At 41.6% G+C, this 26,853-nt stretch overlaps 1 protein-coding gene and 1 long non-coding RNA gene across 2 annotated transcripts in view; one reads left to right on the plus strand and one right to left on the minus strand.

Annotated features, from left to right (window-relative positions):
* SGK1 (serum/glucocorticoid regulated kinase 1) overlaps nt 1-26,853 on the minus strand; it is a 118,537-nt gene that overhangs the window by 53,870 nt on the left and 37,814 nt on the right. Inside the window, exon 2 of the mRNA XM_019479614.1 lies at nt 25,165-25,380. Within this exon, the coding sequence (XP_019335159.1) occupies nt 25,165-25,380 (216 nt within the window). The remainder of the gene's footprint in view (nt 1-25,164; nt 25,381-26,853) is intronic.
* Nucleotides 20,101-26,853, plus strand: part of LOC109281168 (uncharacterized) — a 34,566-nt gene continuing 27,813 nt past the window's right edge. The window contains exons 1-4 of the long non-coding RNA XR_002087734.2: nt 20,101-20,210; nt 20,460-21,106; nt 25,190-25,289; nt 25,483-25,630. This is a non-coding gene — a long non-coding RNA (uncharacterized LOC109281168). The remainder of the gene's footprint in view (nt 20,211-20,459; nt 21,107-25,189; nt 25,290-25,482; nt 25,631-26,853) is intronic.

Raw genomic sequence — 26,853 nt, forward strand, 5'->3', positions numbered from 1 at the left:
AGTCTGTGCTGGAGCTGCAGCCAGAGAGCAGAGGGGAGGGGCCAGCTCTGCTGTGGAGCAGAGAGCCCTGCCCAGACCAGAGAGTATGCCAGGATGCTGGGGGTGTCTGATTTATCTTAAACCAGCAAGGGGTATGAGACAGACATTACATAAACCAGTTTGATCCAAAATCTGTTAAGTCTGATTCAACCAGGTTTATCTCAAACTAGTTTCAGCCATTTTCAAATTAGTTTATGTGCACTGAACAACTGTTCTGTTACAGGTTTAAACCAGTTCCTGATCACTTAAACAGGTTCATGTGTAATGTCTGTCCCTAGCCATGATGTTTAAGGACAGTAATAAGGTTCTCCATCATGGAAATAAGCCATAGATTTTTTTTTCTGACTCTTTTCCTGTTTAAACCAGCATTATTTCTGGTATCCATCTATTCCAGTGAATGTCAAGATGTGACAAGTATGAACATGACACTGGATATGCATATTATGTATATGGTATGTTGATCAGAAGTGAAAAAGTTAATAATGTTGATGGCACTTAAAACATTGATGGCACTTGAATAGAAAAATAGAGGATATAAATGGGTTGGGGTTTGTATCAATAGAGGACAGAGGACAGAGTAGCAGAAAACCGTAATGTCCTCTATAATGGCCACCCTAAACTTGAGATCATTGCTCCTTGTTGTATATGTCTAACCCAGAAGCAAAACAAGCACTTGTTGAGTCCCAGGCAGCACAGGAAAGGGATAGCGGCCAGACAGGCAACAGCAGCAGCTGTCAGTATGACACACACTTTAAGTAGGCACCCTGGGATCGGTGCCCCACTCACCCACCCCTCATTTATGCTACCGGTGTAACTTGGTCTAAACTTTAGACTTCAAGTTACCCACCCTGTGGGATCCCCATACTGTGGATGCAAGCACTCTCCCAGATTGCATACTGCGAAGTATGCTCCATGGTGTTAGAGCCACAGCACTTCACATAGTGGTGAATTGGTTCCCAACCCATGACATGATTGGTATGCCTGTCCACATAGGCAGAGCCAAGGGATGCGGTGGGGGAGGGGTGTGGTTGCACCCTGCTTTGCTTGTACAGCTCATGACCAGCACAGTTACTGGAGTCTGTGTTAGCATGGGTCCAGAATTCAGAGCTTGAATGCCACAGTTGTTTGTCCCCCTCCCTTGCCCGCCACTGAATGAATTGGTCAAGGGAGTGGGGGGCAAGTCATGGCAGAGTTCAGCCCCTGGGTACCAGAGGTGCACCAACGCAGGCTCTGGCTGCTGAACTGATGAGCAGGTGAGATCAGGGAGCTCACTGCACGTGCTCTGCACTGTAGTCCCCAAAAGGCCTCAGAGCCTGGGCCTTCATGCTTAGGTTAAGCTGTATGCTTATTTTAAGTTGTGTATGTGACTTGCACCTAGAGACAAGAGGAAATATGGAAAAATACTGTCCCTTGATTTAGGATGAAATAAGAAGCTGGCTAACTAAATTGAGTAAATATAGTCCAGGCAAGGAGGAACAGTCTTAAGGAAGAGCTACACCCACCTAAGAATGGAAAATTACAGTTAAAAACACAGCAAGTCCGTATTCGACAAACACAGGCAGGCTTATAAATTATGTGTTAGGAGAAAGACTTAAGCTAATTATGTATTAAGAAATGTGGTAGCTATAAGGTATATAAGGAAGAAGAAAAGTGCCACCCTTTAGAACCTAATCCCCAACATCCGGCCATCAATCCAAGATTCTACTCTGTGCAGAGCTTTGTTGCAGAAGTCAGGAGCCCTGGACAAGACTGCATGGACTGGCCACCCAGTGATATCATGTCCATCGTATCTTGGGGTGGTGAGCGTGTTGCATTGCTTTGACCGAACTGTGGCAGTAGAGGAGTTTGTCCTCATTATCTGTTAATTGCTAAGGTTCAATAAATTTGCTTATGAAAGGAAAGTTGCATCACAGTTTCCTCACCTGGTAAAAGACCTGTACTAAAGGAGTTTCTTCTCATTAATTGTTATGCAGGCATAACAGCACAGCCAAAGGAGATGCAGCTGCACCCTCTGCACCCCAACTGGTTCTGCCCCTTATTATCCACACCTGGTCCTGCAACAATTGGGAACCGGTTCCCAAACAGTGTCACATGGGAACAGTTTATTCGCTATGCATGTCCACACCCTCCATAACATATTGTGACATCTATATCTGTGACCAGATGTGTTGCCTGCATGCCTCCAAACCAGAAAGCCCAAAGTATGTTATAATGAGCCTGTTGAATGTTTTGCCAGGTGTCAAGGAACTTGTTTTCATTTTCATTTATATAATCAGTGATTGGTATCATTCAGGGATACATAGCCTTTTGGCCCCATTGGCTGGGGGAATGGTGAAGGGCCAGTCTATGGGTGGGATTGGATCCTACCTGCCGGGATTGGGCCCTGACCCCCACATTGCCCTTGCTTACTGGGATTGGGCCCTGGGGCCCTCTACTGCTTGCCCCTGCCCAGCCCTGCAAGTTGGGATTGGGCCCTGCTGGGATCAGGCCCTCCATACCCAACTTAATTCACAGGACCATGGTCTGTGGAACTCCCCACGGACCCATGGGAACCTTGAGGGCCAAAAGACACCACACTGGGGGCTGGATCTGGCCCACAAGCTCAGGGTGAGTACCCTGGTACAGTTTGATGTTTATTGTGCTTTCCTGGGGGCTCTTCTTTACGTTTCATCTGTACTACTGGTTCCTTTATTGACTCTATAACTCAGGGGTCCCAACTCCCACATCTGCAGGACAGTTCCACCTTGTGGGGCTGTGTAATTTGGCTTCTAGGGCTTCCCAAGAATCTGGAAAGTTGGTGGCATAGCCGTGTGCATGGGATCCCACTGGCATGGAGCTGGTGCTAGAGTTGGGGCAGAGATCTGGCACACACAGGTCTGAGGCCAATGTAGTGGGCCCAATCTGGCATGTGTGGGCTGGGGCCTGATTTGTTGCATATGGGCCTGGGGCAGCCAGGCTCAATACAGTGTGCAGTGGGTTGGGGTGCCAGGGCCTGATCCAATGTGCATGGAGCTGAGGAAGGACATAAACCAGCACATATGAGGCCAGAACTGTGGCTGTGATATTGTGTGTGGGACAGGGGCTGATTCAGTGTGTGCCCAACTGAGTCCTGGGATCGGCCCATGAAGTGGATCCAGCGGACCCAACCCATACCACTCATTTGGTCTGTTATAATCCATTAGGGTTCTGCTATAGAAGTGTTCGGGCTGGGACAGGAGAGAGAGGAAACCTACTGTACTGAACCTCTAGCAGATTTATTACTCCTTAGATAGCCCTGGGGAAGCACTGAAGGAACATCGGAAGGAACTTTAAGAAGTTAACAAATTCCTTTTTATTTCTCTTTTCTCAGCAAATCTACACAGTGGCTCCTATCAGCAAGTCTTTCCTTGTACCCTGGCTATATTTGAAGTTTGCCCTGTCCTAACAGAACCCCCGGCAGTATTCCATGAACTGGAACCTTATTCTTCAATATTTTTTTATGGCATTTCTACTGTGTAATAATAAAGCCTTTGGCACAAGAGATTGTTGCTGCATAAATGGCTTCCACTAACAAAAAGGACTGCGTAGTTGAGCTGCAACATTTATTTTCAACAAATATCTTGACTTCACCTTGCCATTTGTCAAACAGGAGGAGACTATTATTATGCATCAACATTTAGTTCCACTAGCATTATTTTCTAATCAGAGAGAACAGATGGATTATTGTTGCTCTAAGAACTCAGGAGCTTGCTTGGCGTAACACTGTTTTGGGATCAAAGAGAAATATTATTAAATTCATAAGATATTGTAAAACTTGCTTTTCATTAATGAAGAGTGGGTTGTAACTTAACTAATATTTTGTTCAAATGAGGACTCACTATTAATTACTCCTACCTAGACTATAACATGCAGTGATGTTCAGGAAACTATTGACCATGTGATTATTTCCCAGACAGCTGAAACCTGTTTTCCAGCTTAGATAAGATTTCATTGTATTTTAACTGTGTTACCAAACTGGTGGCCTATGCATTGGTGACTGGTGCCTCCTGAGACTGGGGGGGCACAGTTCATAGAGGGCACAGTTTTGGGTGGCAGCGAGCGGCAATTGCCCGCAGAAGCCGGCTAAAGCTAACTTATTTGGCTTTAGGGTAGACGACCATCTCCAACTACATCATCCCAGCTAAGGCTTTGTCTAGCCGGGTCTTAAAAACCTCCAAGGATGGAGAGTACATAACCCCTCTGGGTAGCCTGTTCCAGAATTTTACTACCTTCCTTGTGAGAAAATTTTTCCCAATATCTAACCTAACCTAACCTTGTTGCAACTTGAGACGGTTGCTTCTTGTTCTGTCATCTGTCACCACTGAGAAGACAGTCTAGATCTATTGTCTTTTGAACCCCGCTTCAGGTAGTTGAAGGCTGCTATTAAATCGCCTCTCAGTCTTCTCTTCTCTCGACTAAATAAACCCAAATCCCTCAGTCTCTCCTCATAAGTCATGTGCCCCAGTCTCCTCACCATTTACATTGCCCTCTGCTGTACTCTCTCCAGTTTGTCCATATCCTTTCTTTAGTGGGGGTAATATTAAAACTTGGTAAAGTAAATTACTATAGATTATGGATGTATGAAAACCTTATGACGTGACAAAAGAGGCCAAGCTTAATGGAGTGTCAGCTCTTTTGCATTAACTGTCTCCAAACTTTGAGAATGTTTGAACCAGGAACCAGACTATATCTGAATTTTGCAGCATGGGCCTACTGAAAGGTTAATCTCCCTAACCTAATGATCTAAGCCAGAGCTGCCAAAAAATCTGGCTCTGGGTGGGGGCTTATTATGGGCCAGATGACTCACCTCTGCCTGCAGGGCAGAAGTTTGTTGGTATGGTGGCCTTCCCCTCTCCTCTTCTCAGATTCAGATGTAAATTGAGATTCAGAGAATCAGTTATTTCAATGTCAGAAGTGACTGTTCTGACTTCCAGCTTATGATCTGGTCTGACTTCCAGCTTAACCAAGGCTATAGACTCTTGTCCATTTAATACCTGCATCAACTCTATTCTCTGGCATCATTTCACTATAAGAGAAACATCCAAAGATTTAAAGACTGCATGTGATGGGGCTTTCACCATTTCCCTAGGTAACATGTTCCACTGGCTAACTCACTCTCCAACATTTTGCCTTATCTCTAGTTTGAATTTGTCTAGCATGGGTTTCTGCTTCATCAGAAAGCTTCATGTGTGCATCTCTTCATCAGCTATCACTACATCTTTATAACATACCTTTATTAAGGTCTGATTTAGGGCTTGATCCAAAGCCATTGAAACCAATGGGAGTTTTATTGTTAACTTCAAGGGTACCAGGAGCAAGCCATCAATGCTTCAGAATGAATGCCATTGTCATGAATGTATATGTGCTAATTCTAGATTCTAATTCTAGCCTTAATCTTAACCAATTTAGGGCTGGTCTGCCTGCAAACTTGCATTAATTTAAAAGAATTAATTTCTTAAAACTAACTTTAAATAAGTTTAGCTACCAGTCCCCAAAATAAGGGTGACCAAGCCAGCTCTTAAGAAATCAAAGTTTTGTCTAGACTGGGGGGAAGGAAGGGGGGGGGGGGGGGCACTTTTGTGCAATTTAACACTTTTGACCCCATTTTAGCACATCAAGCGTTATCCTTTAGGAGGCTATAATTCAACCTTCTAAAGTGAATTGAAAGTCTTATGTCCTATAATAAAGGTGGTAACATATGTCTACAACAATGCTAAGTGGGGGTTTTAATCAAGTTAACTAGTATGTCTGAGCTAAAGGTACCTTTATACCCAGTCTAGACAAAACCCAGAAAGAGTGCGGTGTGTTGATTAGAGATGGTAGAACATCCAAAGATTTTGAAGCATCATTTTGATTGATATGTACTTCCTAAAACAGTGGTTTTCAAGTTTCCTGAAGTCACAGAACCCTTTCATATCACTTCCTCTGCCATGAAACCCATACCCCTATCCTAAAGACTGATGCAGAGCCAAGTGACCCTGTCCCACAACAGCAGTGCACTGCCTCCCAACCTGCTGCACCATTACCCTAAATCCCTAATAATCTACCTTGGCACCCCAGGGTTCAACCCAACATAGTTTGAAAACCACTGCCTCAAAGTTCAGAACATTTTTAACCAAAATTGTTTTTGTCTAGGAATATCTGGATGTCTCAAAAGAACAGGCTTTCTGGTACTTCCTGATACTATGAAGCTATCATATTTGTGGTTCATGTAGTACAATATCTCAGTCTCTTCTACAACCATTAAGTGCTGGGAAAAATGCTGACTGAACTTGTTTGAACTTAAGAAGAAAGATTCAGGTTTGGTTTAAGTTTGGGACAAAGGCGAATCTGTTGAGAATTCTTCAACAGATGAGTGAGTTAAAGGTACCACTAACAAAAACATACTGGATGCCTGACACTGGTCATTCTTTGAGCATTCCTGAGATGTCATATGGATTGCTAAGGAAAAGAGCTAGTGTGCTTCTGCTCCAAATATTAAGTACATTTATTTTCTGGGATTTGTACTGGCCTTTTAAAGTGAGTAAAACAATCTCTAACTGTGGATACCTTCATTCTAGAAAATCTGCAGTAGCTTACACATAACATGGATTCTATTCCCAGTGATGCCACATCTTCTAAATATGTCTTCTTGACACTTGTTAAGATTTTGGGCTGGGTGTTTGGCAGTCCATTTCCTCCCATTTGATCCTGAAGTGAATTCATACAGACCCTAGTCTAGCACAAGGCCTTTGCACCATGCAAATTCACTTTGCACAGGGAGATATTCAGGAATAAAAGTGAATTTTAACAATAGCACTGATTTTTTTTTACATGACAGTGTCTTTTGCAGAGGCAGACTGAGTATATGGACCTTCAGCTCTTCATATCCCATTTGAACTAAAGAAGGAAACCTGAGATGTAAGAAATAATGATTGAGAGTGTATCAGGCCTCTTGGAAGCTGGCTTTTGGGTTTCTGGGTTCAGTGACAGTCAGTGCAATATGCAGCGAACCCAGCTCTGCCACCTGGAACAGAATCTCTGCAGAAGTACTCAGTATAGAGGGAGAACCTCATGACATGCCTCTTGTTAACAGGCGGCTTGTATGCTGCTGAAGCAATGATCAGAGTCCTCAGGGAGGTGGTGGGATGGAAATACTTTCCATCACTTGTAGTGAAACAAGTACCTCTAGTCAGCATAGGGAACACAGACATTTATTAACCAAGTGCCTTATATTTTACGTTGATTCTCAAAGGTCAAATGCCAGTATATATTTGATTGAGCAACTGTAGAGGATGCTGTGGAGGAGCAGATTTGGGACAAATACATGTGTCCTAACTTGATTATCTCTTAGGAGCAAAGTAGAATTCCCTGGCAGAACTGCACCTACTGACCATCTCCAAACTCAAAAAATCTACAAGGTAGGGACATCCTCTGAATTGCAAGTATCCCAAGATATCAGAACAGTACTCACTGTCTGGAAAATCTATGCATCTCATTATTTTTTTAAAGGTTTATCACTGGAGTGCCAACATTTTTCAGTACTTCATTGTCTCAACAAAGTAAAGAACATATTTTTATACCTATGGAGTAACCTTTCCATGTGAAATAACCGGCCAAAATTATGTCAGTTTGTTTCCTTTGCACCATTTTGCCACTTCCATTCGTAAGAAGTAACTTGACCTAAAAACGGAAGGGCAATAAGCCCACTTAGAAAACAAGAGGATGTAGAAAGTCACTTTCTACCTATGTTATATATTTATCATAGCAGTATATTCTTTAATATTGATGGCACAGAACATACTAAAGGCTTGTTAAAGTCAATAGCTGTGCTCCCACTGACTTTAGGCACTATGAAGATTGTGCCCTAATCCATTATAAAGAAACAAAATTGAAAGGACACATTCTAGATGGCACTGGTAATAGCCTCATTCACTGAAGAACTGTGAAAAATCAATTAGTGTTTTAGCTATTTGACCTTTGTTACAAACATGTGTAGGGAAAGAAAAGCAGTTAGAAAAAATATCCTCTTCTTCTATTGAGCTGAGGCTCATTTATGGTTTAGATTTTAGTACTAGGTTTGTTCTGAGAAACAGATGAAACTTTATTTTTGTCGTTACAGTTTAGTTTTATGCGGTTCGCCAATGGCTGTATTAGCAGATAGTGTGTATTATATGTCTGTGCGCTCCTTGAATTTAAATTGCACAAAACTGGAACAGATGGACCAGTGGAATTCTACACACACATTTTGTTACAGGAGGTGGAATGATCCTACCTTGATAGGTCTGTGTAGACCAGTAATGAATACTGGGATTGCTCTGTGTAATTTAAGAAGGGAAACAGAAACTAAAATAATCATAGCAAATAGTATGTGCTTTGGGTGTGCTGACACCAAAAACAACCAATTCTCAGCAGTCAGTTTCTCCTGGCTCAATTACTTACATAGATGAGATCAGTCTTGTTGTTTACTTCTTACAAAAAGCATTCCCGTTTCACCTGAACCTTGTATACAACAATTTCCCACCATTGCTAACACTAGTTCAGCTCTCAGGAAGGTTAGAGGGCTCCAGAGTGTTTCACTTAACCTGGTGTGAGCAGGGTTAGGAAGTGCTAAGCACACCCATGGGAGCCAGTGGCCTGTCTGCAATATGGAAGCCAATATTCACACTGATTGTTGGAAGCAATGTTCGTAAAAGCTGGGCAGTTTTGCAAAATTTTCATAGTACAGAGAGACCCCTAGGGCTTGGCAGGCTTTTTCTCTGTCCAGTTTACATTTGGAGTTGACCAATCCAATCCAATCCGATCCCAACTGAGGTGCATGACTGAAGAAGGTGATGCTGCCAACACCACTGGCTACTATGAATCATTTTACTAAAGTGGGTAGTGTATCATTCTAGCTTTTTCTGTTTCTGCTGGTTTAGCCAGCGAATGTCGACAGGCCTCCATGCCAGAATTTCACTATCTCAAGGAACCACGTAACTCAACAGTCCTCTGATTATATGGAAGCATAGTTTAATCTTCCATATGGACACAGGACTGAACTGGATGATAACAATTAGTAATTGTAAAGATCATGTTTACACAGGAAAAGCCAAATCATATTTGTATTTATGTGTTTATTTATTTATTTGCACAGCACGGCAACATTTGTAATATTTCTAGTAGTGGCAGGTTCAAAAATGTGTTCCAGAAAAAAAATAGAGGATTTTCAGCTACAGACCATTATTTTAAACATTGTTCTAGCATAGGTCAGCATTGTCCGCTCTCATGAGCCAAGCATGAGATAATAATAGCTAGTTTGGCTGGAACCTTCTTTAAGCCAGATGTGAAAGTATCTTCTGTTCCCTGCCCCCATGTTGAAAATAGGAGAATTAACACGTTTTGTGTTCTTTGCAAACTGACTTCCTTAGCTAACTAAAGCTGCTAGCCCCAAATGGCAGCCATCTCTTTTAAAAACCTGCATTTGCAAAAGACCTGAACTCCAAGTACTTTGCAAGCTGACATATGGGCCTATGATAATTAACAGGACTTGACCTTGCAGAATAGGAATGGCATGCAGTTGCTGAGTAAGACTGAAAGGTAATATTTCAATATATAACTGTTTGCATTGTTACTAAGGAGATAGGCTGCCCTTTAACCTCTAATGTTGCAGAATGTCTGCATAGCTTTAAAGAAAGATACTGAGCCCTTCTGAGACAGATGAGAGCAAGGGACATTTCACTCTGTTAATTGCCAAGCTTATCAACCCATTCAAACGGATTGTTTTGGATAATGTATTTATACTTTCCCTTCCAACTTATTTTCACTAAGACATCTATTCACTTACAGTGTCAAGAAACAGGACATTATTGAATTTAGAAAATTTAATGCTTGTAAGAATAAACAAACCCAGAAGCACACTATAGCTTGTGAAAAGTACATCCCTCCTGTCTTAGGAGTGCAAGAATTTACCCACACTCAGATTTGACTTACCCACACTTAGATTTGATATATCAAAACTAGGAATGTCAGCTCATTGTGCATCCTCTTTATAGACTAACCAAATCAGAGAAGTATAGCATAAGCCACAGGCAATGTGTAGAGGGGGCCCTCGCCGGCCGGGGAGTGGGGGGTGCTGGCTGGCGCACCCCTTGAAAAGCACCGGTGGCACTTCTGTTTTGTCCAGTGGCACTTCTAGTTTGCCATTGGCACTTCCAGGGTCAGCAACTGACCTCTGGGGGAACCCTCTCCCCCAGTTGGCCACTAGGGGACCCCGCCACCAGGGTCAGTGATCTGCCACTGGTGCCCCCCTAGAGCCAGGAGGCACTAGTCGCCCATAGCATAGTCTCCTAAGCAGAGGGTTTACTTCAACAGAATCAAGTGTCCACATCATTTTTAGAGAGATATAAGACCTTCAAATAGTGCTTCAGAATCATGATTACTACTGAGGCCTTCAAAGGGTTCAAATGACTTGCAAATTGCAGACATTGTTGGTTCACCCAAGAGTACTCTCTGGTTTTTCCAGTTTTAATTCAGTTGCATTCATAGTGAAATAACCAAAACCACTCTGAAAGCTTCACATTTAGCAATAATCTATTTGACTACAAACTAAAATGGAGTGAGATTTGTGATAATGTTAAACAGTTGTATTTTCATCAGCCTCTAGCAAAATGTTGTTGCCAAAATATTTTAAACTTAAAATGCAGTTAACGTGAATGGAGGAAAAATATACGAACTGTGGTTTTGTTGAAAAAATACCATAACTGCTCAGCAAATGTGCCAACTATTTAATGAACGTAACTTACTGGAATACAGAGATATTTTCCTAAAACTCCTTGCACATGTTCACTTCCCAGAAGCACTGGTTCTTTAAATACAGGTAATTTTCTTGTCTGCATGAAGGGAATTGGTACTGATGGAACGACTATGGTTAGGAATAATATAGAAATATAAAATCAAAGAAATATGCATATCCACTGCTACTGACATACACTCTATTTAAACCAGTTTTAAAATGCTTTTATATTGCTGGACCCTTGAAAAGTAGCCTTGGCATAAATCAGACTCCTAATTCAGACATGCTCCTCTGCTGCAAGCTACATTTTGGCAGTATCCGTAGCAGCATTTTCCTTTAAATTTAATCCAGTTAAATCTCCTAAACAAGTAGTTTTCAAACTGTGTTCCATGGGACTCTGGGGTTCCATGACAGGTCATAGCGGGTTCTGCAAAGAGACTGGGAGTAATGGCAGAGCCGGCCAGGAAACAGTGCACTACTATTGCTGGACTGGATTGCCTGGCTCCACATCAGCTCTTTAGGATAGGGGTATGGGTTCTACAGTAGAAGTGATATGAAAGGGTTCTGTAATGTTAGGAAACTTGAAAACCACTGAATAGGCATCAGTGTAAGGGTACCAATGGTTCCAAACATTGTCAGTATGGACAAGGCCTAATTATATACCAAATCTGAAAGCATGTTGATTGGCTTCAGAGATGATTAAACATGGTTCCAGTATGTTGATTATTATGACACTGTTTAAGAGCTGGAAACATTTTGCAACCAGATAAAAAGGCAACCAAGTTGAAGCCTTTTGCCATTGGGTTCTTTGTCTCAGTGTGTTTGTGATGCAGATGCACCCTACAAGCAATAGGCTACTGAGTTGCTACTACTGTTCATAGCTTTTACCGTAATGCTCATATCCTCCCATGTACATGGAATACTGAACACTTCTTTGGAGTTCAGACTGAGGTTGGAAATTTAAACTCTGTTTAGTGCTGTGATGTGCTGAATGTATGATGTGTCAACAGTCATATAACCTATGATAAGAACTCTACTTACTGAGTTACTACCATATCAGCTCTATTACATGTGATCTTCAGGAACTGGTGTAGTAACAGAAATGTGGGCCTCTAAAATGGCTCAAAAAAGGTATTCTAGATTCAAGAGACGCTATAAATCACTAACCACTTTTGCAAATCTGGGCTAATATAAGTATAAATGTCTAATCAAGCAATACCATGCAGCATTGTGAACTCTCATAACAAAAAATTTTAATTGGTGTATTGAATTTTAAAAGTAAAAATTCCCACAAACAAAATGAAACTGACTGATTTGCATGTTACAGTGTCTGACAATGGGAAAGCAAGCTAAATATAAGCAAAAGTGAAACTCAACAAACTAGTTTATTTTCCATTCTGAGAAATGAAGCATGTGATAGAGGGTACATTACATTTCTGATACTTTTCTAGTTTTAGTAATCTGATGTTAAAGGTATTTTTTTTAGGTATATGATATTTATCTTGACAGTCTCCAGTTCAAGAGCTCCATTGTTTCATACATTTCCCTTTGGTGTGCTGAAAAGAAAGCTAGTTTGTTCTTTTCTTCATCTGTAGCAATTCCCTTTTGAGCTATCATTTATTATGTAGAAGAAGGACTGTGTTGTATTTCTGTATGCACTTGTCTTTGTGTACAGATATATTTTTCTTTCAGTAGATATATCTTTGGGCTTGAGGAATTATTGTGATGAAAGGCACTTTAAGCAGAAATTTCTGTATCTCCAGAAAAGTTTTTGTATCTAAGGGGTAATTCTAGTAAAAGACTGAGGCATCGAAAATTTAGGCATTGCAGAGTTTTAGGAATTTGGCTTCTGCATTTACAGTCCTGAGAGAGGGGCCTTTCTCAAGTGCGTAGGGAAAGGTAGGAGCATTAGAATTCAATTCACAACAACCCCAAGGGGAAAAGCCAGGAGCCACACAGGTATTCACATCAGTTGGTATTCACAACAGGAAATTCACACTTGGAGTTAGGTGACCGAGTCATTCTTTTAATAAGATGCAGTAGATGTCACTCTCTTTGTTTAAAATGTAGACAGAGGAGGAGCCAGCCTTGTTTTATCCAATAATCTACTAGTTAGAGCACTCATCCAGGATTTGGAAAGTCTGGATTCTGGGCCCTCCCTAGCCTAAGGGGATTCAAACCCACATCTCCCATCTTCTTGTAAAGTGCTCATCCACCAGGCCAGAGGCTGTTCAAGGCAGTGGAGCCTCTCCCTTCTCATGCTGTAGCTGTGCCACGTTCCAAAAAAGATTGAGTAAGGGGGAGCATATAATTTTCTAGCCCAGTAATTTGAGCTCTCACCTGAAAGAGGCGAGCCTTGCACTCTGTTCAAATGTATATTTATGCCTTTTATCTAATGAACACTTAAAGATGTACAAACAGTTCTTGGAGTACGGATTGGGACCCAAGTCTCCCTTCTAGGAAGGGGGAGATGTGGATTTGAACCTTTAAAAGCTGAGAAAGGCATTGTACCTGGGTCTCCCATCTATGGGGTGAATGCTGTAACCATTTGGTTATCATATATATTGTAGGGAGGGCACTTGTAAGTGCATGTTGTCTTTTACATTTGGAGAAGCAGAGGAGCACAATGCAACAGAAACACCCCTCCACGGTGCCACTGAGTCAGCCATGCTTGCAAGTTCTGTGATGTATGAGGAGGCTAAACTCCTCAAAGCACTGCCCCTCTGGGCAGTTCTTCCCCCACCTTTTATTTCTTCTTGTGAAAGAAACTATTAGCATTCTTTTTATCATCACCATTTTTTCCTTTGAAAAAGCAGAGGTGGTTATTTATCACTGCATTTTATGAACAGTTAGTGTGTAGAGACCTGTTCTGAAAATGCCTATCAGACCCAGACCTTCAGGGAGTTTAAACAGAGGAATACCTATTTTCTGGATTATATGTGAGAGCTGATTTTTTCCTAGCTCACTCTGACACACCAAGGTCTCCCCATGTACAGCATAGAGAACCCTGTGTGCCTATTTCTGGGCTCTGGCTTCCATTTTGGGGCTGGATGCCTAAAAGTCCTTTATCAGATCTAGCAACAAGTCCTTTTCTGAATCTGTCCCTACATCTGTTGTTTTGGAAGGATAAGAGTTTTACTGTCATGTTGCACAAGGAAGCTAAACCTACAACAGTCTCAAATTAAGCTTCTGATACTTAAATCTGTCTTTATTAAGAATACCTAGATTCATATTCTGTTCCTTGGACTGGGAATTTCTAAATAAGGCAAATCACATGGTCTAATTCCTATTGATTTCAATGAGCCTTCATAGGAGTTAGAAATAAATAATTCTTCCCAAGAGCTTATTTTCAGTGAGGAGTGAATTACTCACCTTCTTGTATAGAGATGGAGAAAGTGTTTACTGTTAGTTTCTTTACTATGATGTAACATTCATCTAATGTTATAGGGTTACACAATGTAACTGTCCTGAGGGGTTTTCCCCAGTTCAATTTAAGAAATGCTAGTTGTCCACAAAGTCAATTAACTTCATAGAAACTTCCATGAAGCAGCCTTGGAAATAATAAACTTTCAATTAGTATAACCAGACAATAAAATAGATTTATTAGCAAGTATCTCTTAAATGCTAACCTTGCATTATAGTAGCTTGTTAGCTTGCTTAAATGTACTGTACTGACTATCCAGAAAAAAGAACTATTTGACCGAATAGAAAAAAAATATAATTGGATACAGAGCAAATGCACTGTATTAAAATAGGAGGCACCAAGGAATTCTGGGATCTGGGAATTGCATTACATTACCTAAAATGAGCAGCATGCATCATATTAGCTAATACTATAATAGTATTTACAGAATATATTACATTACCAGTGAAGCCTTAGCCAATTATGACCTGCCTGTGCAAAGTAGAAATGTAAGGTTATCAGGAAGGACTAAGTATAAAAATAATGTAAAATGCAAAGAAATGTAATAATCACAACATTAACTGAAATGAGTATCACAATGAGAACCACGTTATTCATTATATGTTAACCACACCTTGAATGCCCTTTGATATCTTGGACTTCTAAGGTTTGACTATTAGGTATATACAGAATATTTGGTCAAATAAATATACAAAGCATATTGTTTTTATACAACCTCTTTTTGAGGTTTTACGTTTACTTCTTGACTGCAAGATGATAACCAGGCTCTTGAAGGGTCCAGGTTAATGAAAGAACTAAGTTCTCAGTGGCTAGGGACAGAAGTTACACATAAACCAGTTTAAGTAATCAGAAACTGGTTTAAATCTGTAACAGAACAGAAGTTCAGTGCACATAAACCAGTTTCAAGATGCCTGAAACTGGTTTAAGATAAACCTGGTTGAACATAGGATCAGACTTAACTGATTTAGGTCAAACCAGTTTATGAAACTTCTGTTCCAGACTCCTTCCTGGTTCAAGCTAAATCATAGTCCCCCAGCATCCCAGCATTTTTTGCAGCCCTGGGCTGGGCTGGGCTGTGCTGTCTGCTCTAGAGAGCAGGGCTGGCCCTGACCCTCTGCTCCCTAGCTGGAGCAGTGAGAGCTGTCTCACTGGCCCTCCCCAGGAAATACCAGCTGGGGTCTGGGGCCAGGGAGAAGGGTTAAACTCACCTTCCCCTGAGTACAGAGCTGCCCTTCCCTGTTGGCTTACTTAGTGTGGGCTGCAACTGTGGACTACACATTCCAGAGGCACCTGGAAGCAGGAAGAAGAAGTGATGAGCAACCCTGCAGAGTCCTGCTGCTGTGATTGTGGACTGCAAATCCCAGAGACCTTAGGCGCAGCAGGAAGAGGAAGTGAACACATAGCCCATGCTGGCTATATGCCAGAGAGCCGTGCTCTAGTGTCCCCTGACTTCAGCCACTGCAGGCATGTGGCTATATTTCCTGAATCAAAAGTGAATGTCTGTTCATTTGTCTATTGGTTCAATCTGTGCAGATTTGACTAACTTGCAAAGACTAAATCAATTCAGCCTTGGGCTTTTTGACTGTCTGTACTTAGCCAGTGTCATCTAGTCAGACAGGTGGGGGCTTTTTGGTTCCCCGCCCATATTACAACTTGATTCAGTTTTTCCCTTGTAGGTTTGACTGAATGTGTTTCAACTAAATTTGATCTGAGCCAAAAGGCCAAGATCTTAAACTGTATAAGAAACCTGAAATTTAATTGCCTGTATAAGGCTCTTTCTTATGCTCATATGAGAGAGTTCTTTTATCTCATAGCACTGATATTCTTTCGTAGGAAGGAGCATTCATTGTCTGGTTGTTCTTTTTTTTTTTAAGGAAGCTGTCACACAACACAACAAACTCCTTTATTTATCTACAATGAAGCACTGTGTTATCTAAAAATAATGAGTAACTCCAGGCAACAATGGAAAGACAGGCAATAAACTGATTAGGGCATAAGCTCCAGTGTAAGAGAAGAAAAGCTTTAGCGAGCCCCATCAAATAAAATGCTTCTGGGAATAAATTGATTGAAAGTGGTGGTGGGGGAGAAATATTTCTCCCCAAACAAATTGCTTTATGGATTTATTTCTTCTCACCTTTCTCTTAAGCATTGGGTATTGAATATTCTCAGAAGCTGGATATAGAGGAGATAGATCATTGTCCTGCACTATTATGGCAAATCTTCTGTTCCTAGAGGAAATGGAGCTGAGGCACAAACATTATATCCTAGATCCAAAATCTCCTTAAGTTTTGGGTCAACAGGTTTGACCTTAGAATAAATTTGCCCTTGAAGATATAGCAAGAAAACTGCAAACTGTGCATCAGTATAAGACCTTACCAAAATTTGAGGTAATTCAGATTTGGGGAATTTGTACATTCATCTTTCACTCCTGTGATCTAGTCTTGTTTTGTGTGTGGCCATATCAAATACACATAACAAAGACACATCACAAGGCCTAGTGCTCAGAGAAATATTATGAAATTAGTAATATGTAAATACCTTATTCTAAGAACAAAGGTTGATAAATACTAGGGAAGGAGGAGGTTTGGTGTCAGTCATGGGATCCAGCTTATGGATCAGATCTGTCCCATGAAGCCCCATCATTTAGCCCTGATGCTGCCCCGAGATCCAGAGTTGATCCCCATGCTGCATGCAATGCATGCAAGACCAGCTTCACGTGCAAGACCCCAGAGTGCACGCCTCACACGACACCCACTCTGTTCAGCCCAGGACCTGCACTGCACACAGCACCCATTCTGGCCAGCCCAAGACACACATCATACATGACACCTGCTCCAGCTTTTCTGGGATGCACTGCATGCAGCCCCCACTTCCTCTTCCCTCTAGTCACCCCAAGCTGGAATGGGTGCCACGTGCAGTGCAGTCTCAGACCAAACAGAGCAAACAATGTGTGTGTTGGTTCTGGCATGTGAGTGGCTAGATCTTCTGTGGGCCTGATTCAGCCCACAGAGCTGGCTACACATCATTCATTTGGCCCATGTAGACCAAACCTGCCCTTGCTAGTCAGATCAATTTGTATAGTTAAAGTGATTTGCATATACATTTCAGCATATGTCAACCATATTAAGTTCAATCCTTTTAGGCATTAAAAGGATTGAACATACAAAACATTTATGTATCTTACCAGTAAAGTACTGTTCTTACAGTCAGATGGGATTTGGATGCAAATGTGATGATTTAAATGTCAATATGCATGTGATGGTATTATTATGTAATGAAAATATGAAACAAATTTGCCTTTTAAATAGACATTACATCTTTGTTATTTTTCCCTTTTGGAGATGACTTACAGGTACCGGTTTGAAACCTCTCCAAGGAGTTTTACTATACTGGACACACCCTTTTCACTCTAAATTAGATAAACTGAGTTTGATTCAAATTACTGTTGATCTTTCAGATGAGGACTTTAAAACCAAGGACTTTACCTACCTTGCCAGATAATTAAAGATCCTAAGGCATATTCATAACAACAAAAATTTGAATTACTATTTCTGACCAAAATTTCCTCTATCTACAGTGCTCTATGCAGGTAGGTTGCTTCTGTGGCCCTGGATGATTTTCACTGCTACTTTATGGATATTATTTGCAAAGTTCTTTGGAATTTTGAAGTGAAATATCAATATAAAATACTATTTTGATAAAGGCAGTGTGGAAATCCCACATAAGGTAGTGTAAAGCCATTTTCTTTATCTTGTAATGCCTTCAAAAACCCCACATTGATGCCTGTCAAAATATTTATTTGAAATATTAAACATTAAAATTACTTTTATGAGCATTCAAGGATGATGAGAATTTGTGTTTGGTCTTTTGATATTGAGCTCATCCAGTAAAGTTGCTAAACTTACTGCATTTGAAAAGATTCACAGCTGATTTACAAATGCTTGGGTGCCTCATTACTTATTTATAAAGCAGGCAACTGGTCTATCGTGTCAAAGATTTGAGTCATAAAACTGATTGAGAAGCTTTCCTTCCTACAGACATTGCTTCGTCAGTTGGGACTGAAAAAGGAACCCCACAGTCAATTGTCTGCTATTCAGTTTATGCCATTCAACTGAAATTATACATAATTTTAGCTTGTGCATTTGCAAACTGTTCTTTGCCATTTCCATTTGAAAACCCCTTTGTGTTAAACATTTTCTGACTTGTCTAAATAAATATTATCCATAATAACCCCATATCAATCCATTATAAAACCATGAAAGTACGTGCTGTATTTAGATTTAATCCTTGAAACAAAGATTATTCCAGCTCACATTCATGTTGCTTTCAGAGCTGATTCTCACAGCTGTTAAGATGTCATCGAAAAAGAAAATGGAGGTTTCGTCTAGTCTTTTTAAGTCATGGGATTTGCAATAAAATTACGATTTAATCAATGCTGTTTAATCAATGGTATTCATATGTGCAAATACCCATGTCCATTCTCAGGGGCATATACATGTATGTGCATACACCTAGACACATGAACCTGGACACATGAATATGGGTACTCACATGTACTCAGTCACATATCCCATTAAAAACAATGACTAAAGTTTTGATACTAATAGCTAAAAGAGTTTGGGTCCATTCAGCTAGAAACAGCTATTTAGTAAATAGTTGTGACTTGTGTCTGTGAACCTGAGCTTTCAGTTTAGTCTGAGACTATAGATTTGCAGACTTAAGCCATGGTTTTCAGTGATGACAGTGTAAACTTTTTGCAGCCAGCTCTTACTGAAGGAAAACAGAAAAGTAAAGTACCCTCCTAAATGGTCTAATTTCTTGCCCAATAGCATATTAATGTCTTCTTAATCTATGCCTAGTTTTTAGACAACACTGTAATGTATTTCTGTACCATAACACGATGATTGTGCTTTATTTGTCTATTGTAAAGCATTAAGGAAAGGCTATAGAAGACTAGGAATGCCCGGTTGGCTGTCTCTAGATTTGTTGCTCTTATGAATAAGAGCTCCTTTAAGTAGTCCTTGCATTTTCAGTCTCCTGTCTTACAGAACATAGCTATAGAGCAGGGATCAGAGCCATTGGATCCAGCCTGAGGAGCTGGGGGGCTTTGGGTGTGCCATGGTATGGCTGAATGGCCCTGGGGGCTTTGCATGCACTGTGACACAGCTGGGCAGGGCTGGGGTGGTGGGAAGGGTTTACAAGTGCCACAACTAAGCAACCAAGCACCAGAAAGAAGCGGGATTGATCTTGGCTGCAGCTCCAAAACCTTGCCAACTGCTACAATACAGGGTACAAGTCTGAGAGGGATCATCTGAGAAACTCAGCTTAGTCCCTGGCTATTGCAAACAGTCACATCATATTATCTTGTTTGTAAATTTTTTTAGCTGCATCTTAAATTAGTTATGTTGTTTGATCCACTACTCCTGTTGAAAGGTCCTGCCAGGACTTCTCTGCTCTGGTCATTAGAAACTTCCTTCAAGTTTCCAGCCAAAAATTAATTCATGGCCATTTTATATCAATTTGTTCTTTAGCTTAAATAGAAGCCCTGTAATATTTTTTTTAATTTCTATTTTTGTTATATGCTTTTTAATATAGAATAACCAAAAATAAACAGTTTCAAGGTGAGAATATATCACCACTTTTGTACAAGAATGATAACAAGACCGTCTAACAACTTGTCCCGGAGCCTGTATTCCTTCAGGAATACCCACCAGATGAGGATAAAAGAGAAACAAAACTCAGTGAGGTGATTCTTTTGAAAAGTTTCCCAAATCATTCTATGGGGGAGACTGGATGCCCTGTTTCTCCCTAATATGCACAGTTATGTTGGCCACCACCACTTTTTTCTGTTTCTCCTTTCAGGTGTAACTGTGAAGTGTGCCAGCAATTTTAATTCAGAAACAAAAGTTTGACCCAGGTATCAAATGTTTGGGAAGCACTGCTCTACAACGTGAAGAAGAAGGCAGATTTTTACAGGTATTTAAAAATGCTTAAATCCAATGAAATGTCAATGCTTTTCTTTCTGTAGGGTTTTTTTTAAAGCTAATCTATAGATTTTAACAGAGAAAGAAATTTCTGCCATCAGTTTAACAGCCTGAGTAAAGAGTCTCTGAAATTCTATAGGGTTTCTCCATAAATGCTCCAGCATCCACTTCTAAGCAGCATACATTTAACACTCCAGTACGATCATCTCTCCCTCTCTCTTTTTCTCTCTCCCTCTCACAGAAATGCATAGCAGTTTAAAGTTACATCAGAATGGCTCCATCAGAAAAATATTTTGAGCTTGCCAACTACATCTGAGATGCACATGCTTTATCTGTCCTGACCCTGGCCTGCGAATTTTGAAACACACCCAAATTCCGCTATGCTTGCCTTATCCAAGTTACCAGTATGTTAACGTTCTCTTAAAACTTGTTAGGCCAGCTTTTTCAAAACTGGCTTTTTAACAGTCATTATCTATTACATAATGTTGTAGTTTTATTTTGAAAAAAAATTATTTGGATGAATTAGAAGTCAACTAGGTAAGCTTTATATTGACTGAAAGACGCAAATAATAAAAAAAATTGTAACCCCATAACAGTTAGGACTCTGTTTCGCCTTTTCCAATTTGACCCCTCCTACAGTCCAGAAACAGAAGCACATGGGACAGTTTCATCCATGTGACATTGTGTCCGGGAGGAGCATAGGCAGGTCTGAACTGGGAAGGGCTGCACAGCATAAGGCTGTTCCTGCCCACTTCAGGCTGATCAAAGTCCTAATGCAACAGGAGCACAGACACGTGCCACAGCCCTTCCTAGGCTGCCTTTGCAGCAGGCATGGAGCAGTTTTATCTCGAGGCAGCAACACCTACCTACCAGGTCTGAAGCACTGAGGTAAGCTGAAGCAGCAGTAACCGTGGTTCTTAATTGGCACTCCTGCCACACACAGAGAAATGGTGGAGGGGTTCTGTGGCTTTAAAAAAGTGGTGAACCACTGCCCTATCGGTGTGCCACAGCCTTAGGTTTCTGTAGCTATATGTGCCCATACAATCAGTATGACTCACTAGGAGGCAAAAACATGCACCTGCTCAAGTATCATGTAAATTATCTTGTTATCCTATGACAGCACCCTGAGCATCACCTAGTTCACTGGGTATAACCTGGTAGTGTCATCAAATGAACACACAAGTGTAACTCCAAAGATGTGGGAGAGCTAGTGCTGGTAACATCAGGAGACACACTGAGGTTCATATGCCTTAATAGTAAAGCCGGGAGGAAAAGATGGATATATATTGTGACTGAAGTCTAAACATTTTAAACTCTTTTAGCCTCTTACAATGTTCTTTCGCCTATGGTACGTAGCCTACAAGCTCTGTGGTTTAAGAATCTTATTTTCACACCTGTCTGAAAGCACCCAGCATACAGTTGACATTTTCAAATTAATAAACAACACTGGTCTTTTTGTGATCTTTTTATTTGGTGCAAATGAAAAATAAAAAACATGTTCAGGAGCAGTGGTTTTCAGTCTTTTTAGTCTCAAGGCACCCCTTGAAATTGCCAGCTTTTACCTTTCACTTGTTTTTTGCTTATGGAAAAATAATAGGGTAGTTTTTCTGCTACAAGGAACTAAGAAAGACCACTGAACTTCAGAATGTTTTTGACACTATGGATTCTTACTTGGATTTATCTGGGTTTACCTTGTGAATCATCTAAGTGCTTGTACACCTACCAGTGCTAATACTGTGCAATATCCTTTTAAGGATTCCCAACCCTGGTTGAGAATCACTGCTCTGTAGAACCATTTATTTTGCACAAGTATCATGTCTACAAAGTCTTCTTGAAACCGATCAGAATAGTTCAAGACATGGCAAAGGAGGCAATTGCCTTGAATAAACCTTTGATAACATTTCACAGCTGATCACTATGAAAACATTTGCCCTTGAACAAAAGAGCTGAGTCAGTGGGACTCTTACATTGGTTTTGTACTTTGCTCAATGATGCTGCAATCATGACTAGGACCTCTTATGCAGTAGTCACTAGCCAGTTTACCATGGAGTCTCTGACAGTGCCCCCAATCCCCCGTCCCCAGACTGAGATTGACTGTCAGAGGCTCCACATCCTGCTGCCAGGCAGGCAGGGGGTGCGGCTAAGCCCAGTGGCAGGACACACCTGGTGTCGCACTGGTCCCAGGGCAGCTGCAGCGGGGCTTGGTGCACAAAGCCCAGCACGCAGTGGCAACTGCCTCCACCCCATGCACAGCTCGGAGGACTTCTGCTGTGGGGGGGACGTGCAGTGCCCTCCCATGCCTGGGCGAGCCTTCCAGGCTCCGATCATCCCATCACCAAGCCTGGCCGGGGCCCCACTTACCCCTGCCCCTGCCTCTGCCTCTGCCCCACTCCCTCCCTCACTGCAGGGGCCTCAATCTGCACCCTCCCCGCCCCTTCTCTCCCCCACAGACTGACCTGCTGTGGGGGGGGGGGGGAATGGTAGATCGTGCCTTGCACTTTAATTCAAAAAGTAATCTGGTACTTTAAAAGGTTGGAGACACTTCTCTAGTGATAGCAGGAGAAGAGAGGAAAAGAAAAGTAATAAAAAAGCACGAGTTTCAGTTACAAGCATCAATCTACAATATTTGTAGACTTAATAAAAACCAAGTTCTGCACTCACATAACTATGAATGACACCATCCAACTCTCGTTGATTTTAAGTCAACTGAGTTACTACATGCTTAGGCAATTGTAACCCTGGTCAGAATCTGACCAACCAGTTTTATGTAGCCTGAAAAAACCTCTGTATGCAGACATTGAGCTGCATACAGCCTTTATTATTAAAACCTTTTTCTATATACTTAACCTGTATACTTTTGCTATAAAAGAGTCAGTGACCTTTCACTTAATCACCTCCAAGGCTTTGTGTGCAGAAACTTAGTTAAAAGATTCTTTATATGCTGGACAGCTTTATCCAAGGAGTCATTCACCAAGCTACACTGTTCCTAAAGTAATATGCAAAACAGCCTTTTGCTTCAGGCATCCACTGCTGACTAAGCACCTTTTAGTTGCCTACAGAAGACAGACCAAGAGGCCTGAGGAAATCTTTCTTCAGGCAAATCTATCCCATATGAATGTGTAAACCTAATGAAAATCAGCTGTGAGTGAGGCCCTTTTGTGCAGATGCACCAAAATGCATGTGATTTATAGCACATACAATAGTTTGCAGAATCCTCTGTCTTTGTGCTTTAAATTTTAAGTTTCAGCTTGAACAAAATTAATTTTCAGCTAATAGAGGTGAACGAAAGAATAAATAATTTCTCAGCTTGGGCATATTTTCACTGTAACTGCCTGTGTCAGGCTTCTTCTCGTAGAACATTTCATTATACCAATTATTTTAATTTCTCTCTCTCTCTCTCTCTCTCTCTCTCTCTCTCTCAAAGATGCAGCAGATCTATCATAAAAAGGGTTTCTGCTGTGAGCCTTTGTGATGCTGCCTGGATATAAACTAAGCAGGGATATCCTTATCACTTTTGCTCACCCTGGAACAATGATTGTTTATTTTCAGTCTTCACTCTCATATTCCTGGATGATCTCTGCCTAGTTTTTTAGCAGTTTTTCACAGATATTTTCATCAAGGACAATTTGTTTCAGTGCAACCTTGCTCCCTAGTATTTGCATCTTCCACATTGGTGCAATATAGACCTGAAGGAGTTCCAAAATGTAGTGACTAATTTTTAATGTATTCTACTGGAGAAGAATATTTCAGAAGGGGGAAAAGAGCCACCTTTTTCTGCTTAAGTTAATCTCACTAAAACTCCTACTCAGTTATTTACTTCCAGCCATTCAGTGATTAACTCTGTATCTTCACAAGAATCTGGGTAGAATTTTACTTTTCATTGCATTGCAATGCTAAAACGGAGAGCACAATTTTATCATTTCTACTTAAAAGAGCAAACTGACATCCAGCCTATGTATTTCAGTGCCTAAATGCAACCCACATATTAAATGTGGAAAAATTATCCTCTTCTCTGACAAAGTAAAATTTTAATACAATTGGACACATTAGGTGTGTCCCCATGAGCATGCACATGTGGTTTGCAGCACTGCAGACTCATCTGTGGTACTGCAAACCATACATGCTGCACATGCAGGCATTCAACTGTGCTGCTCATTTGCAGCTCAGCAGGTTTTTTTGACACTGGAAGATCCTAGTGTCAAAAAAACCCATGCCAGAAAAAAGTGGCATGGTGCATGTGGTGGCAGTGCGTGCCACCTAAAACCTGGTCATGCTCCAGCTGCCAGCCAGGCTCCACTGCTGGAGCCCTGGGTTTGCCACTGCTGAAGCCCTGGGAAGCCCCCCAGGACCCCAGGTAAGGCTGCTGGGGACAGCCCAGGTGCTGGCCCCAGCCTCCCCTACCCCACATGGGGCAACTTGCCAGAGCATGCATGCAGGGGTATTCCCTGGGGACAATTAACAGGGGCACAAGTATGTGATGCTGCTGGTTGTCCCCAGGGAACACACGTTCCTGCTCGTCGGGATGTGCCCAGTCTGCGCTGACTTAGACTCAGACAGTACTACCACGCTGTGTTCAGTGAAGCTGTACATGGAGTAAACTGGTGTATAGTCTGCCACATCAATATATATTCAGAAGGCTATAGAAGAACTTCCTAAGCAAAAGTCATAGTGAATTTTGACAGACTACTTCTTGCAACATGGTATATCAACAAGATGGGCTCCCAGGTCCCTGAAATCTGGGAGAGAAAAGATGGTCTTATATTTAAAGCATGAGGGTTAGACTCAAGAAGCCATCATTCTATTGGAAGTCAAAGGGTTAAGCTGTCACAAAACTGCATCCTATAGATACACTCTATGCTTTCCCTATTAGAAATCTATCCTGCACATGCACTATTTATGCGGAAGCAAGCAGGCAGGGGTCTCTAAGGAAGAACAGGCAAACTTACTTTGCAGTTTCTGTGGCTTTCCCAGGAACTTGATTCTGCATCCTGAGGAACAATCCCTTGCTGAAAAGAGTGATCACTCAAGCATGTCTGGCACAGTGAAGACTCAAGCTCTGACTCCCCTTGAGGTATGTGCATCACAGTGGACCCTGGGTATTTGAGGCTGGCATTCGGGTGCTTTTCTACGCTGACCATTGGGCTCTTAATCCATCGTCGTACCTGCAAACACACAAGACTTTATAAACTCCCTTTTGTCATCTTTCACCTTGTCATTTTTTATTTTTCATGTAACGGCTTTCTGATATGGCTGCAAAATTACAGACCCCTGACAGTAATCTAACTTCACGTTGGATACAAGCTTTCATCTTAAACTTGGTAAAAGGAAGCACGGCATATAAATAAGCAGAGAGTACTTCCAGCATCAGCAGCTCCACTCCACCTCATTTACAAAAGACAGATGGTTTTGCAGGTATTAATTTTTAGTTTACTTTTGGGCTTCTGATATTACAGGAATTCTCTGGGCACTGTCCTCCTGAATATGCTCTTGTTTCAGGCCTAACTGCATGCTAAGCTTCTGTTATCTTGAGCTTTTTTCTACTCTGCTCTCTCCACTGACTCTGTTACATTTGGGAGCCAGCTTGGGTTTGGCCTATTTATCCAGTACTCAGACTCTTGCCTCCCTCTGAACCATCTTTTCCTGCTTTCCTCTTCTTCTCAGTTGCTCACTGCAAGCACTCAGTAATGATGGGCCAAATTGACACTCTAGGCACTTCCACTTTGTCATAACTTAGGCCACAACCACCAGTTAAGATCAGCAGGGTCAGATCAACAGGATCAGGCACCTAGGATAACAATACAGTGAATGGGGAGAACAAGATCCAGTGCTGAGTCGGGAAGCACCTTGAGATAGCTGATAGGAACTGCAAGATTGTATTTGAACTTCTACTCCTCTCAGGAGCTGGAGCCAAGACTCAAGGGTGCAAGGGAGGCACGTCTTGTCATTTCAGGATCCAGATGGGATAGAAGTTCCATTCTCTCTCCCACTGAATAATAATGGCACTGATATAGCCCAGTATCCACAGGAGCACTCATCCAGGAAATGGGGAACCTGGGCTCTAGACCTGCCTCAGTCTGAGATTTGTACCCACCTCTCCAGCTTCCCTACCCAGGCTATTGCTTAGGCTGGGTTGCATGGAGAGGCTCTTGTGCTATATTTGGCCCACCGAGAGTATCAAGTGCAAGAATCATGAGAAGAAGGGAGAGCGAGCAAAACAGACTGGCTCTGTAGCCAGTGAGGAGGTGCCTCTGCGGAAATGGCGTGTTCCAGTCCCACTGCCAAAGATTGGGTAACGTAAAATAAATTGTTCAGGAAGCCAGGAAGAGGGACTGTGACTCTGCACCTCAATGAGGAAAGCACACCCATGTGAGGAACAGACCATGGCCCCTATCCATGCTGCCAGGATTGTTTGTGCATTTTAAATTAGATTGTCATTAAATAAAAACTGAAATAAGGTTAGCAGCAGGAACCAGCAGCCACAGCGCCCCAGTCCCAAGGTACTGCTGGCCTCACTGGGCTCCAGAGTTATGCTACTTGCTTGTTTTCCTTCTGGGCCCGTGAGTCTTGCACTTTTAGCTGCCTAGTGGGCCAGCTTCCACCAAAGGGAAGAAGTCCATACCTGATCTGCACATAGT

The sequence above is a fragment of the Alligator mississippiensis genome, chromosome 1 (genome assembly GCF_030867095.1).
Source record: "Alligator mississippiensis isolate rAllMis1 chromosome 1, rAllMis1, whole genome shotgun sequence".
In the NCBI taxonomy this organism is placed as follows: domain Eukaryota; kingdom Metazoa; phylum Chordata; order Crocodylia; family Alligatoridae; genus Alligator; species Alligator mississippiensis.